Source organism: Condylura cristata, unplaced genomic scaffold (genome assembly GCF_000260355.1).
Source record: "Condylura cristata isolate star-nosed mole 26May11 unplaced genomic scaffold, ConCri1.0 scaffold00004, whole genome shotgun sequence".
Lineage (NCBI taxonomy): Eukaryota > Metazoa > Chordata > Mammalia > Eulipotyphla > Talpidae > Condylura > Condylura cristata.
Window position 1 is genome coordinate 15,296,573 of NW_004567105.1, and position 16,865 is coordinate 15,313,437.

Genomic DNA, 16,865 nt, shown 5'->3' on the forward strand with positions numbered 1-16,865 from the left:
TATATATATAAATCAGAGTTTTGGTATTCCCTACCCCACAGGGGCCAGCCACTTTATCAGCAGAGAGATTAAAAGGATTTAAGAGTGGATACCTTGGCAGGGGCATAGAGAAATTTCTGGAACTCACCAGAACAGAGTGGATTATCCTGGGAAGCAAATCCAATGTGGACATTTCCCAGTGTGTCTGCCTTCTTCATCATGAGGTCACAATGAAAACAAAGTTAAAAAGAGAATGGGGTATGAAGGGGGTCCATAAACACTCTTAATCTGTTTATCTCTGGAGAGATGTGTACCAGGTGCATTTATGTTCCCATCCCTTTTACCATCTTAAATTTCCAATCAAGAAGGCTCTTGAACATTTATAGTTTACAGTTGCTGTGTGAGAAGTCAGCACTATAGATTGTTTGGGGGGAAGGTTTTACACAACTTTTGAAAATGTGCAACAGAAAAAAAAAGAAAAAAGGGCCTCCCTGGTGGCACATGGGGTTAAAGTGTTTGTACTATGAAGCTATCTGCAGCCACTGCAGCATGAGAGCCATCCCCATCCCTGGCCAATTTGCTGACCTGCATGGCACCACAGACCTCTCCAGTCTCATTGGCTGCTCCCCTCAGCAGTACATTTCATTCAATCTGCCTGTTCTGCTCCCCCACTCTCTCTGGTGAATTCTCTCACCTCCTCACCTCTGGCCTATCCCCCAGTTCTTGTATGCAGAAATAAAGAAAGTAAATCTTAAAAAAAAATTCAAGTATCAATAAGAGCCTAGAGAAGCTACAGAATAAAGTTGGTGAATTATCTTGCTAGGTAAAAAATCTCTTAAACAAAGTTTAAACATTAAGTAATCAAATATCATTTTAACAAATGCACTCTCCAAATACAAACAGTTATGATTTCATGGATACAAGTCAACAGTCCTTGGAACCATTAATAAGCTGTATCACCCAAAAGTTCTTTGACCTTGGAAAACAGCTTGAGAAACTCCACTGCATTATGACAAGAACTACTGTAGACGTTATGGTAACTTATATGTAAATATTCATAATCTTTCATTGCTCTCTCATTTTAAAGAGATATATTTCATTTTGTTCAAATTAATTTTGTCCAATTTCCCCATCATTAATTAAAGAAACCTTTTTTGGGGGGCCAGGGAAGTTGTAACTTCACATTCCACGGACTTGGTGTTCCCGTTAACTTTGTAGGCTTCCTTGACAGGCAAATGCTGTAAGCAAGAAGTAGAGATGATTTCAGTGCCCATCCCCTTCAGTCTCAATTCCTCCCTGCTTTTCTGCTCCTCAGCCTTCCTATGCCACCTTACCAGGCAACCCCAGAACACCCCGCAGTGGCTGGAACAAGTCTGTGAATCAGCATCCCCAGGCAGGTTTTGATTATACAGGGGAATAGAGGCTTAGAGGAATTTCCCAGCAAAAAAGATACTTGAAACTCAAAGGAATAGATTCTCTGCTTGAGAATCAGGCCTTTTCGTGTAAATAATTCCTTGAATCATGATATCAGCCATATGATTGTTTTCATTGCACACACAAGAAAACTGAGGCTGCAAGATCACATAGATGAGAAGTGCAGCTGAGATTTGAACCTGGGTGTCCTGACTCGCAGTCCAAAATGAGGAAGATGCAGTGTCTGTTGGCAGCACTGGGATATAGTGCAGAGGCAGTGATGGGAAGAGGATGACCTCTTTGTTTCTGTAAATGAGATTTTTTTAGGATTTCTAGGAAAGAGTGTTATAAAATCTCTATGTACTATTAACACATACCCCTTTTCTAGTCTCCACTTAACTAAAAAAGTTGCTGTCTGGGAGCATTTGGGGCCATTCATTTAGGTTAAGTGCAAGTGCTTTAGAGGGTAATAGAATCTCTTTGTTTTTGTTTAATCATTAGGTCAATATTTGGTCACCACAAGGCTAATATATTTAGTTTGAGAGAGCAAACCAGAGACTGTTTGCTTGGTTTGAGTTGTTTAGAAAAGTCTTTCAATTCCACTCAATTTAATTCCTGGAATAACGATATAATCAGTATAATTTAAACATTTAACCTCTCACCATCAAAAGGGTTCAACCAGTAAAATGGGACACAGACTGTAACCTACAACTAAATAACAAGCATTTGTGTTTAGCTTACAAAGTGCTTTTGCCAAAAGACCTCACACTGACCTTACAAATAAGTAGGGGAGAACAACCAAACAAAAAAGATAAGTTTTAATATGGGAGTAAAAAATGTGTGGAGAAGCCAATCACCCATTTAATTCAGATCTTTTAGGACTCCTATGATTAAATTGAATGTGGATTGAGAGAATTATGGTACTTGAAGTGCTAATTAGTAATTAGACATCCTGGGTGCATGCATGAGGATATATATGGAAATCCACGTCCTTATATGTGGGTTTGTATAGGAAATTAAGATACAACTAACAGGTTACGTAAAACAAATATCTAATTTGAAGTCAGTCTTTTTGGAGAATATAATCTACTATTTTTTTCTCTTGGTCAGACTTGGACTCTTGTGCTAAATGTTTAACTTACTTGAGAGCCACTTTTCTTATCTCTGAAATGAGAATACTTCTAATCATAGGGTGACTGTTATACCTAGTATAAAGGCCATTCAATAAATGTGCGTTGAGCTTAAAATTCTTCATCATTAACAAAGAAAATATTGTGAAGTTATAGCTCATTTGATTTTTTGAAATATTCAGGTATTCTTAATAGAATTTATTGTATTTTCAAAAGGTATTCATTCATATGGTATCTTGGAATACATAATATTTCAAAAAAGAATAAACCAGAAGTCATATAACAGGATACCAAACAGATTAAGTAAACATGACTTCCATCTGCCCAGAAATGTGACTTTTAAGGGTGAAAGTGATCAGGACTGGACAATTAGCCTACTGAAAGCATCTTTACTTTGGCAGCTATAGGAACTCAGTAGGAGCCCCACATTCTGTTTATTGAACAGCAAAAGAAATCTTACAACAGAACTTCTGCAGTGCGCTCATGACTCAGTTAATTAAGTGGGCTCTCTTATCTGTGAACAAAAAATATTCACTAATATTGTCAATGATAATATTAAGCATTTGCTTCTTATAGCAACAGCTAGAGATGGGTAAGTTGGCAATCACCTACCATGAGGAATGTAGTGGTTCAGAAAGCAGAACTGATGGGACTAGAGGTACCACCTAGAAAAAAAGGCAAAACCTGCCCATTAGAATACAACAGCAGCCAAAACTGTCATAAGCATTCAACATGTACTAATCTCACGTTATAATCACTGCAGACCTGTAAGCGAAGTGTCTTAAATGGGCTCACTTCATTTCACAAGGCCTGGTACACAGAAGAACTATTGAGTTGAAAGAACAAGACAAAGAGTCAGAATAGAATCATTTATTATGGGGATAATAATTAATGACTATTATGCTTACTCTTCACTTAAATTTGTCACTGACCTTGTAAAACAGGAATAATCATTCTCAAAGTAAGGGAACTAGAGCTGAGTGGTAATCATAGACATTAAGTGGTGAAAGATCAGAGATATAAAGCCCGTTGTTCTGACTCTAAACCGAGTGTTCTCTCTGCCATCCTGCAGCATATGACCATATAACCATCCTTAGGTTTATAACGTCCAATTTTGGAGCACTGTAAAAACTGAAAGAGCAGGAGACCTGATCCTGAAAACCAAAAAGAGCTTAACAAATGTTCTCAATCCAGGATAATTTGGCATTAGTCTCTGTCAAACATTATCTGACCTTGTGGTTATCAAGTCCAATGTTGTTTGATCTTTCTTGACATCTATGTATCATTTTGTACATCCATGATGCTTTCTTTCTTTCATCCATGATGCTTTCTTTTAAACCATCTTCTCTGGTTTTCATGTTACATATCCCAATTCTATCCTTTGGATCACTGGTATTATATTACAAGCTTAACCTGGATAATAGCTAATACTTATCAAGCGCTCCAAAGTTTGCATTCTTATGACCTGCTGATTTATTTAACTATAAGTGAACATCAGACGAGAAGCTTATCTAAATTTTAGACACTTCTTAGAGGAAAATTATGCTATTTTAGTCTTTACATAGTAGGGCATTATTGGGGAGTGATTGCTAAATCTTAACCAGATTCAGCCCAGACTCATGTTCAATACTGGATTGCTGCTATTATGCAAAAACAGTCAGCACTTAAAAGTTTTCAGGGACCAGTTTTTAGGGTTCCCTTCAGAGAAGAAACCATTTAACCTGTTTATTATTGATGCTTGCTGAAAAGGAGCACTTCACATTGCTTCATATTTGACAGTTGGAACTGTGCTCCCATTAAATTGTGGCAGGAGATTAGGCTAATTACACATTCAGTTTTTACAAGCACTTTGTTTTGTCTCAGCAAGAAAATGCCATTCCAGTCATTTCCCATGACATACAGATGTTTTACTAACATAATGTGCTTGATTGCGGCACCATCATGCTTTGGGCAGTATTTCAAAATAGCTGGCTTTCTGTATTAAAAATTGTTAAATGAAAATGTAACTGTTATGAAGCAGCGCTTTCATTAATTTTTTAAAATGTTGAAGTCATTTTGTGCATCTGTTTGGTACAGTATTTTATGAAGCGTACTTTTTTCTCCCCATCAAATAAAAATGTAATTATGTCTGTCCAAAAGAATTTCTCAAGCTGCTCACCTGTGCTTATTTATAAACTTTCCTGTGCCCTAGAGCGGAATGACAAACTTAGTTTTATGGAGTACAGTTTTAACTCTTTATTAAGAAATAGAGAATCTGAGGATTTTAGAGGTCTAGTCTAATAATAAATCATAATTAATGTTAATCATTTCTTCCTTAGAGGAAACTGTGGCTCATATGTTTAAATGATTTGACTGCATTTTAATGTTGTATCTAGAATCCAAATTTATAAACTTTAAATTCTCTGTTCCGATGTTAACTGGAAAAAGAAATTTAACTACCAGATAGCTTATTATAATGATGAACAGGTGTCTTTTTAGACCTAGTTAAGCTACTGGTTCTGCAATTCATGTATGACTTCAAATGAGAACAATGAGGTTGTTTCTAGAAATATGTTTTATGTCTAATATCTTTTATGCATATAAACATTTTCTTCCAGCAACAATCGCAAGATTTTCCTTCAAATAAATGACTGTTATGATCAGGTTCTTAAAATGTTCTATTACTTTTTACAGATGTACATTCGAGGAAAATTACTATTTGCCAACTTTATTTTCAATGGCTATAGCACATCTGCTAAAGACCTTCAAAAGCAAATTGTGAAGACAAGGAATGATTATCATATGGGATATTTCCTACCCAAAGACTTCAGAATCCGGTAGAATAATACATTTGCCTTCTCTCTTACTTTTGATTAGTAAATATCATACAAAGGTCAAGTTTCAAGAATTACCATCACGAATATGTATTCCTTGCCTCAAATCATTTCTAGAAAGATACTGCTTATTATTTTAACTAGCTTTAGTCAACAGAGCCAATTTAGAATTATGTTCTCATGAATGTTCTCAAAAGTGTAGTTAAGCATAGAGATTCAAACCAATAATTCATTCAACTATATTATAAGGACATAGTATGATCTATTCAATGTTAACATTCTTTCTGGTTTAGAATGTCTTTTCTGAGAGGGAGATCACATAAGCCAACATACTATAATTAGAATGTAGCCAATGGTTGACAGTAATGGTGAAAAATGAAGATTTAAACATTTGAAACTCTTAGATTGCAGTTTCACTCCGATAAACTACCATATGAAGACCAAATATAAGTTAGAGTAACAAAACCCAGACTTTTCTAAACAAGGGCTGCCTTTGTGTAGTTGTATTAACAAATTCTGATACCATAATAGAAGAAAAATAGTGACAGAAGGAAGAAAAAAAGGATTTTTACCTTTTGGCTAATTCATGTTGCAAACACCAGAAGAAAAAAGACACACTCAAAAAAGATAGTCAAGGAGTACATTTTTTTTTTAATTATTATTAGAGACTTTAAACTTAGGAAGAACAATACTACAGGCATATACAAACCTATTATTGAGTTACTGTAAAATCCTTTAAAAACAGTTGACAAGTATTCAATTTAACAAGATACACAGTGAAGAAAGAAAACACTTTAAGAAAGGTTATAATCTCAAGCTTTCAAGTAGGATTAGCAGATGTACAGTTCTATATAAAACACAACTAGTAAAAAAGTAAAAATTAAAATACCTCTGAAAGAATATTCTCAAATACTAAAAAAAGATAACTTAAGAAAGGTATCCGAAGGCAGACTTTACCACTGTGTAAACAAGTCCCAACCCTACAAGTACATAAATTCCTATTTAGTGTTGATAATTAACAATGCTGAGTGAGAAAAGTCCCCCTCCCCAAATACTAAGGACACTTACTTTGCATAAACATAAGAGGGGTTTCACATTACAGTAACTACTTTTACAGATTAGTGTTCTGATACAAAATTACTGATGTTAGAAAAACATTTCCATAATTGGGTGAAAAAATATGCCATATATTCTGAAGAAACTAAATGTAAGGCTTACCTAATTAATTCTATATTGCTTATTGGAGAAAAATGAAGTAAAGAGTTTATGAGACAGTAAAAACATTTAAGTGATTTGGCTTTAAAAGAAATAAAAATTTAAAGGTCACTATTACCAGTCTATTGTGTTATAAAAAGAAAAATGTTACCTAAGCATATTAACGTACAGTGTCTTGAATAATGAAAACACCATTCAAAAAGAAAAACACTGAAAGAAAAGGGTGGACATAATAAGATTTAAAAGACAAAAATAATAGGATTCTCAGGATGAAACATCTATGTGAAGAGTGCAGTAGAGAACTATGCCTAGGGTTGGATTCTTCTGAGTGAGCTCACAGTCCTCATAGACAGGATTACACACTGACCCAGTCTTTCTGGTGTGACAAGGGACAGCATGGCTTCAGGTGCTTTAGCTGGAATACCTGATTAGCTAGCAAATATTTCCAACATGGGCTAAACTTATTCATAAATGCTATTATTATCAAATGCATACATTTTTATTGTATACCAAAGCTCTTGGATTTTGGGGTCCTTTCCTGTCTTTAAACATAAAAACATGTATATAACTATAGAATTGTAATGGTTATATGAAACCATGTGATAAAACAACTAGATCACCTAATACCTGCAAAATGCTGTTATGTCAGATAAAGACCAATTTTCACTATATCATCTTAATTTGTCTTCAACTACATCAGATTCTGAAATTAGCCTACAGTGAATTTAACAGGGGGATATTCCACCTGTAAATGATGCATGGATTCTTCCAAGATCTTAACTTCAAAAAGTGAGCTCAAAGCAATGTATGGATTCAATAGGGATTAAAGGGAAAAGGCATCAGTCTTCAGAAACAAAAGTTTAAAATGTCTTAGCACTGAAGCCAGAAAGCAAAGACCAAATGCTTTTTAAAAACTGTGAGCAATTTGTTAGATGAGACTGATAAAATATTGTTGACTAGAAAGTCTTACAGAAAACAAAAACCTTTAATTGGGAAGAGATTTTTATTTTTTTGAGTGGTTAAATTGTTTAACCTAAAAATTGGTATCTGATAAACAGCACAAGAACAATCTCACTGGCAATTAATAGCCACATTACATTGTCACATTTCTGTTGTGACAATTGTGAGGAAACGTGGTAAAACTTTTTTAATATAAGGATTAACTAACCAAATTTATTAAAATGTAGGCACATTTTACAACAATGTGAATCTTGGTGAACATAGGATGTCTAATCAGCATAAGATTATCTTCAGTCTTCATACTCTTGATGTTCAGGAATGATGCACGAGTTTAGGTTGGTTCTAGGATAGGCCCAGGGGCCTGGTTTGATCTGGGATCCCTGGGACCATACCTAGAACAAACCCAAACAAAACCAAACTCCTTGGGAGTGCTTTCATCTCAGGTGGACTTCAGGGCTCTTCTCTCACAAGTACCTCCAGGGCTTTACCAGGACAATACAATACACCAGTCATTAAAGAATGGGAATAACATTTCTGGAGCTTTCTGTGTGTTGCCAAATGCTAGGACTTAGTAAACATTATTTTAGTCATAATATGAACAGAAGGTACAAGTTGGTACAATAGAGGTGCAGAAAATACTAGATTTAGAAGTGGAGTTAATTTAGCTATTTGGAAAGGTGAAAAAGAGTCTTGTAATCTTTTCAGATATTATAAAAGAATAAGTCTATAAAAACATTTTAGTTTTAGAAAAGATGTTCAATGATAAATCACTTGTAGATAATCAAACTTTAGGAAATGCTACAAAAGTGAAAACTATAAAGTCAAAAATAACAAAATTTTCCCTTGAGAAACTTTTAGATATAAATGAGAGGAAATATGTATTTCTATAACCATAACTCATAGGATACACTATTAAAGATAGTTTAGACATAAGTATACACAACTTAAATAATATTCTGTTGCTATCACGTTTGATATGTGCCCACTGAAATTCATAACAGAGATGAAACAAACTAACTTAATCGTTAACAGGTTAAAATGTATATAACACTAAAAAAATGTGCATTTTAACTTACTAGACAAATATCCATAAACTCCTTATTCACATTCAAACTTTGGTATGTGTGTACCCTGGAAATAATTTGTCCTCTTTTTGGTTTATAGCAATTGCACTGAGTAGAATTACTTTTCCCTCCCAACTATATTCAAAGAGAATTTTCCTCCTGGTATCACTAACCCAGGTTTGGCATCATGACTATTCAGTAGTGGCAGCCTCATTTCAAGAAGCTGGTTTGGATAATTTTTCTAAAGTAAATATTATATCATTTCTTTTCAGTAGCATAAGAAACTGAAAGCTGACTGAGGCATGGCTATCAAATAATTTTGCAATTCCCTTGTATATGTTGGAAGAATGAGTCAACTACAATTACTAAAACACAATCAACTTACTGGTAAAATTAAATTTTTCAATGCTAGGCTATAACCTTTTAGGCTGATTTGCTATTTACTTGAAAACACTGTAACATTTATATTACATACATATTTTATGTTTATTTTCGTGCAAGAAAAAAAATCACCATGCCTAATTAATTTGAACAGCAAAAATATAGAATTATAGTCATATCGATATCAGTATCTGGCATTGATCACTTTCAGCAAACTTTGAACACATTTAATTGAATCAAAATTCAGTTGAAATTGAATTGATTTAATTGACACAGAAAACTCAACTGCTATCAAGGTATTATCTTAAAATTTACCATAATCAAAGAATAAATTCTTTGTCGCATAATTGGTAGTCTAAACACCTAATTACTTTCAGTTTCTGAGAGAGCAACAATTAATGTTTTATTTTCCAGGGCTCAACCTACTTCATGTTTTGGAAGTGAAGATACATACCTTTAAAAACAATCATAGGAAAGAAAGCAACCTAGCCGAAGAAATTCTTAGCAGTATGTGGCATCCAATTCAAACAGAAAGTACTACAGAATGTTAAATTCAGTGGAATGGCTTACATCAGAGTTAAAAATTAGAGGAGGATTAGAAATAGAGAAGGTAAAGTATGGAAATAAGTGGCATTCTGTATAATAACATCTCTATTTTGAGAGGAGTTATCTAATCTAGTAACTTTACTTTATAGACAGCAATGAGTAATAGAGGTCATAAAATTCACACACTGAAGTATAATCCAGTTCAAGTTTTCATTCTAAGTCAATTTACTTTTTCATTACATATTATTTTGTCTTAGTCACCTGGTTTCCAATCCAAAGTGGATTAGAAGGAGTATTACGAAGGTGGAGAAAGGCAACTGCTATGGACATACTTAAGTAAGCAGTAATATAAATGGAGGAATTAAAACTACTATTAGCAAACCAAAGACAAGAAACTAAAACTCCAGCAAAATGGAGCCATTTGAGTGCCTGATTAAGTCTATCAAAGTATAACTAATGTTAATAATGATCATTTTGACATCAAGAAAGATTAAAATATATTTTATATATTGTTTAAGATAGCAACCATACTGTTTCAAAAAGATTTTCTTCAGAAATAATTCCAAAAATTTTTAATGCTTAAAGAGGTTTAAATTTCATAGAAAACACAGATATCTTGAATGACTCATTCCCCAAATATTCAGTTAGCCAGGTCTTACTAGTCATGTATGTTTAGACTCAAACCAATATTTCTAGAATATCTTAGTCAACAGAACTGAAGTCACATTCATAAATTTAAATATGTATGCTGTGCTAGGAACAATGAATAAGAACAAAATATTTAAATTTTCCTAAAATATACACAATGATTTATAAAAAAGACAATTAAGTTTTTTCTTATAGCTAAATTTATTGACAGTCCTAGAACCATTAATATAGAAAAACTAAATTAATGCTTCAATTATATAGCTTTCACAGTGATTTTTAGCAGCTGTGTTTTAAGCAACTTCTTAGTGAAGAACTTAAGAGACTAACAAAAGTATGCTAAAGCAGCCAAAAATGTACCACAAAGTCCATGCACTTTAACAGAAAAGCCCCTTAACATTCTTTCAGTCTACTTACTCTTATTTTAGACACAATTCTAGAAAGCTTGGCAATCTGGTTTTCTCAGTCCACAGCAGATTAGAAGCAGCAAATTTAGGGGCCTAGTGCAGGAGGCAGGCACACAAGATAGCAGTAAAAAGTGACAGCTGATTATAAGGGAAGATAGAGAAACTGTAAAAAACAGATGTAACTCAAAGCATGGCAATGAAGGGTAAACAGGCCCATGACATACTATTTCAGTGGTTCCAGAGAGTGACTTTCTGTTCATCACCCTCACTGTAGAAACAATAATCCTGAAGATGATAATATATTAAATCATATTCTAAGTATTCTAGAAAATGTGGTTAAATAGAAAGTACATTTTCTATTAAACACCATTATAAGATGTAAAGCTTAAATGGATTTGCCTCAGTTGCCTGAGGAACTGACTTAATGCAAGTTAGCATTTAACTGTGATGACAGATAAATGAACTATTATTGTACTTGGACATTTTTTGCATATTTTCTCTGCTGAAATATTTGTGAGCTTTATTTTTTAATATAAGTGTAAAATACACTGCTATGTCATAAATTGAAATAGAAGAATAATAAATATCTGTGCTGTCTGGTTGTCATTCATGGCACAATATCTATTTTAGTTCAGATAATTAGCTGAGCCACACCATAGTTTTATGGTATTTAAGTTACTGTTTCTTATTTTGTTTGGACATAAAAATGATATACGATGATTAAGTTAAATCAGCTAAACTGTTCTCCACTCATGATTTCTAATAATTTATCAAAATATCTCATATATTGGTAGGTGAAGAGTTACTAGATTGAGTTCTAGGATACCTTCTGAATAATTCCTTGACTTAAAACATTGTAAAATGTATCAGAACTTGATTTTTTTGTGGGCTAACACTAAAAGTCAAACCACATTTATTCAATATTATGTGAACCAAAATATTTTTTAAGAAAATTGACTTAAAACTTTTTTGACCCATTGTACTAATGTATTTGTAATCACCTCTCGTTTTTCAATTCAAAAGTTTCCCCCCTTTTTTGTTACTCTTGAGAAGTCAGAAATTATAACATCAGCTGCGCCTTAGCTTTTAGATGATGTAGCTGGGAGTTAAACTCTGGTATATCCCTCAGTATTAAAAAGCCTTAGTCCCATATTCTTAAATTTCTATAGCAATTTACATTAAATATGTTTTGGCCCACTTTCTTACCTAATAACTTCAGAAACCAAACTTGGCATCAATTATCAGTTACTAACGAAGCATATTTAGATGATCAATACTGAACTCAACTTACAAAGATAATACAACTTGTGAAAGTAAGCAGAGGATCATCTATCAAAGGCCAGCAAGAATCTGGCCCAAGATAAACCAGTTATTTAGAGATGTAATGAAAGCTGAGGCAAAAGAGGGATTTAAGATACTATAACCATCACCAGATGATTTATTGACATAACTTTCCTAATAACAAAGGATAAAACTCCTTCTTCAAGAGGAACCTAAAGAAGTTGACTCATAAGCATTCCAAGGACTAGGTTTGTACATGTTAAACTATGTTAGTATTAATATTAAAAGTTGTCTGGATATTACTCCTAATAAGAGTTACTGTGTCAAAATATGAGTATAAAATTTTGAAAGAAAAATTACAAATTTTCCCCACAAAATATATTTTCCAGAGGGTTCCTTGAGAATATAGGATGGTAGCTAATAAAAACAATTTGAAAGACTGATAGGACAAAGTAAAATATTCTTAGAAAAGTAACAACAAAAGCATCTACTTATATTACTGTTTGTTTTTATTTCCCAAGGTTCTAATGGCAAAAGCAAAGTTCTACATAAACGTTTTAGATTTTACTGTGTATAAACATAACCTAGATTTCATTCCAAACGATTGACTAAAGGATTTGAAATATGATCCAAATCTACATTTAAAAAGTAAAGGCTTCTAATTTACTCTAATACAGGTGATCCCCCCAAAACCCGAGAAACACTGACCTTTAGGCTATTATAAGAGAAAGTTAGCAATTTTCAAAGGGAATACTTTAAAGACAAAAACACGAAAAGCATTCAATTAAAGTTCTGAGATCCTTATTTCATGGTTTTAACAAATAGAATATTGTGGAAATAGGTAGTAATTATGAATAAAGTAGATCAGCCTGGAATATTAGAAGTTCCTGATTAAAATTGATCTTGCAAAATAAAAAATTAAGATCTTAGATGACTTGAAAAAAGCTGACACAATATTTTAAGTCATTTTTCCCAAACTGGTATCATACAAATAATTAAAAATTATTTGCCTATTATTCTTCCTATGGTTATAGATTAAAAGATTACTGAGGTTTCCCATATGTGCTACTTCTAATTCCAAGTAAAATAAGAAGCTGGCAAACTAATTAAAAAGAAAGTAAACTGCAAGTATTCTCATTTAGGAATATATTAGCCAGTTATAATACGAGATTTTTTTTCTTGATAGTTAGCTGTTTTTCCTAAGTAGTAAACTAGACTTACCCTAAGATACTGATCCTAAGACTTTAATTATGGACAAATTCTAGAAATTTTGACAATAGGCAGAATCAACTAGAGTACAAGAGGATCTGTACTATTCATACAAAGCAGTACCAATCCTAAAGATAAAAAACAAATTTCCTTAGATTATTAAAATAATTCCCATCAATATATGTAAATTTACTCACTCAAAGTGCTAAATTACAGGAATTCGAAAGTGTGCCTTAATTCTAAAGATAATCTGGACATATCATGTAATTTTTAGGATAGCAGCATAAATTGTTATTACTACAGGTTCCCCAAGTAATGTCTATAAACTATGTCAGTGTATACGAGCCATAGGCTTCAAAAAACCAATATTCTGAAAATATCACTTTTTGAAAATGCAATCACAGCACAAAACAGATGACACTAGAAAGTTGGAAAGCAACGTTTTTAAGAGGCAGTTTGTAAATGAAGTACTAAGGAGCCAAGATGCTCTTCATGAAGCTGACAAGATGCTTCCAGAATCTCATTAAGGTGGAAATGGGATAGCCTCAGGCTAGAAATAAGCAACTAGACCTGTTCCAGTTAATGGCACCCAATTTCTTGTAGGCAAACTGAATAAAAGCACTTTCCACAAAGTTGGGGATAGGGCACTGGACACAGGGATCCAACTTTGACATGTCTCTTTCAGTTACAAGAACAGAAAAAGATGTAACCAAAAAAATTGAAAAGGTAATTCTTAAAATAGTACAATTTTTTTTCTTGTAAAGGTCATCTAAAAAGACATCTAAAAAAACTGCTCAATGTACACATCCACAAGAAGTCATAAAAAATATGTCATGACTCAAGTATTTTTGAAACTAGCTTTTAGTTCCAAACCCCAGCACACATGAATTGTATGAACTCAAGTTTTTATTTAGAACCTGTATCTTTAAGGTTGGTATAAACAAAAATAAAATACAAACAACTTGTTATTGACATAATAGCTGCAGTTATTAACTGCAAGAATACAGTACAAAGGAGTCATATTAAATGTTCTTGCAACGGAATTATCCCAGACATTTCATGGTAGTAAATTCTGGTAAGAAATGATGAATTCATTTCTTATGAAAAGTACTTAAAGACTTTCTGAGATCAATCAGTTGTGCTGCAACTAAGAGAGCAGTTAATTCAAGAGAGCCCTTACCTTTCTGTTATTTCCTACAATTTCTGCCACTTATAGGAAACTACTAATTTCAGACCTGTTGCTCAAACTGATGTAAAGTCACATCTTAGCCTTATATGGAGCAAATGTAAACTCATTTCCTTTTCCAGTGGAGTAGCTAGCTTGAAGCTAAAACACATTCATAAAAGAATTATTAAATTTAAAATCCTCATGTGAATCTTGGTTTTTACTTTTCTTCTACCTCATTTTTATTTTCTTGTATTATTTGTTCTTCCTCCTCATCACCAAAAGTCTGTTCCTGCATGGTGGTAAAGGAGAGAGATCTAGCAGCCACTTCTGCAGCCAGGCCAGCAGTGAAGGTAAAATCCGGTGACAGTTGTAGCCGTGCCAGCCTCTGCTTAATGGAGGGCTGTAATGAATCCCTGGGAGTAGGATGGGCAATGGCCAGGCCATCTACATCTGCCTGCTGAGATTCCTCTTCACTCTCACAATGGTAACACACTCTTTCTTCATTTTCTTGGAGGAAGACTTTATTTGCAGAATTGTCTTTACTTTTACCTTCTAGAGGGGTTTCACATAAATACTCAGTCCTATTATTTATTTCATTGTCAGTTGTGGAGGGTTTACTATTTTCCTCTTCAGTATCATTTTTACCAACTTTCCCCAAATCTGAATCCACTGATGGCTTTGAATTACTTATTGGTTCCACTGGGTCTACAGGAGACAAGGATTTCAACACAGCTTCAAAAGAAAAGGAAAAAAAGAAAAAAAAAAGAAAGAAAAATAATAACTAAGGACCCAGAAATGATTTAAACTTTAAACCTCCAATAGTTATTTTCTTATAAGGAACATAAATAAGGAAAAGCTAAATAAAATTTTCTAGTAAAATCGGTATAGATTTATCCATCCAGAAAACCTTGAGATAAAATGCCTAAGAAATGAGGTGTGGTTTTGATGATTATTTAAAAACATCCCACACATTCTCTTTTCAAAAATTACAGCAGTGATTCTCAAAGTACTCCACAAACCAATGGAATCGGTCAGCATCACCCAGGAATTTGGAAGAAATATAAACTGCAGGGCCTACCCCCAATTTATTAAGTTGAAAACTGAAAGTGGGGATCAACTATGCTCTGAAAGTCCTCTATTTGATTCTGATGCACACTAAAGCTTGAAAATCATTATAGTATAGAATAAGCAGCAGCATGAAGAATAAGCAGTTATTAATATAATAACTATAATATTAAAGAGTAAGCAGTAGCATGTTAAAGTGTCATATAAAAGGCCTAAAGTAATCCAGAGCATAATCATATCTTTAACACATATGTTTACAAGTTAAAACAGCATGGGAAAATAGCGTAATATACAAATATAACTTACTTGCCAACTACCTAACAAGATGGTGATGAGAGTAAAGCTGATTTTTGTATACATTTTGTAATGGCACAGAAAAATATCAAATGAAATAAAATCTGCATTCAAGACCAACTACAATACAAAGCATGATATGTAAATGTAGTATTTTTATGCATACGGCAGAAGTTGTCCTTTCAAGGAAAATGAAGTTTTATTTAGCCCCTCTTGATGTTAGTAGGCAGTGGGTTGCTTGCTAGGCAGTCTCTCCTCCCAGCATGAGGGGTTAGTACAATGCAATATATTATGAAGCATGGCAGAAGGAAAAAAGTGCTTCTTGAAGATCTGGCGTTTACTTAAAAAATAATTTTGTAAAATGTGTCCATTTCCAAGAAACAGATCCCTAAGCTGCAGTAACTCCACTAGAGAAGCAGAAAAATATGGCCACAGCAGGTTCCAGTGTAGAATTTCCCTCTCTAATTCCATTCGGACTTTACCCCTGTAGGCAGAGATGAAAACAACTCTGGAAGATGTACTGAAAATTTTCATGGGAAAAGCATTTTATGGTATCAGCAGCTTTTTACTCATTTCCACAAACTGACAGCATCACTGCCCTTTCATTTGTATACTAGGAAAAGCACATACCTGGAAAAAAATACATTTCTCTCATTATTGTATCTTTGCCCATTCTTTCAAAGGGTAACTTTAAAGCTATCTGAGTAAAACAAACAATGAAAAGAAATATTTATATACAATGCTATTTTTGGTATTCCTGTACATTTGTAGTTTACAAATGTGTAAGTCCTTAAAGAATACAATTTATGTTAGCAGTTGATATTCCTGATTATTGCTAATAAGGTGGTCTAATCTGTAAAGTGGGCCTGTAGTAATGTAGGGATTTTTGTCTATTGATCTATGTGCTAAGGATATATACCACTAACAAGGACTCCCTAGTGGTACAAGGGGTTAAGTCTCTGTACTATGAAGTAACCCACAGCCAATGCAGCACAAGTTCAATCCCCAGCCTGGGAGCTAACCCACATGGTGCGGCAGACCTCTCCTGTCTCTCCCATTGCTCCCCTCAGCAGTGTATTTCAATCAATATGCCTGCTCTGCTCTCCTCTGGGTCTCTGGTGAATCCTATCACCACTACATCCCAGCTCTCATATGCATAAACAAATACATCTTAAACAAAAGATACACCACTAAATGGTGCTTCAGAGAACTTGTTGAAAGAAGTTTGCTGAATGAATTCTATGTGGACTAATAAAACCCTGATTTATGAGATTTTCATTTAATAACAGAGATTG

General features: G+C 33.7%; 1 protein-coding gene across 7 annotated transcripts in view; it reads right to left on the bottom strand.

Moving 5' to 3' along the window:
* Nucleotides 1-1,094: 1,094 nt before the first annotated feature.
* The window catches only part of VEZT (vezatin, adherens junctions transmembrane protein), a 53,383-nt gene continuing 37,612 nt past the window's right edge, over nucleotides 1,095-16,865 (bottom strand). For 4 of the 7 annotated variants that reach the window (XM_012720337.1, XM_012720336.1, XM_012720335.1 and 1 more), the window contains exon 12: nucleotides 10,353-14,943. In XM_012720337.1, coding sequence (XP_012575791.1) covers nucleotides 14,429-14,943 — 515 coding nt within the window. In that variant the 3' untranslated portion in view covers nucleotides 10,353-14,428. Of the gene's footprint in view, nucleotides 1,218-3,134; nucleotides 3,188-10,352; nucleotides 14,944-15,582; nucleotides 16,055-16,865 lie in introns of those variants that run through there. The other 3 variants (XM_012720338.1, XR_001145035.1, XM_004675803.2) reach the window with 3 other exon arrangements.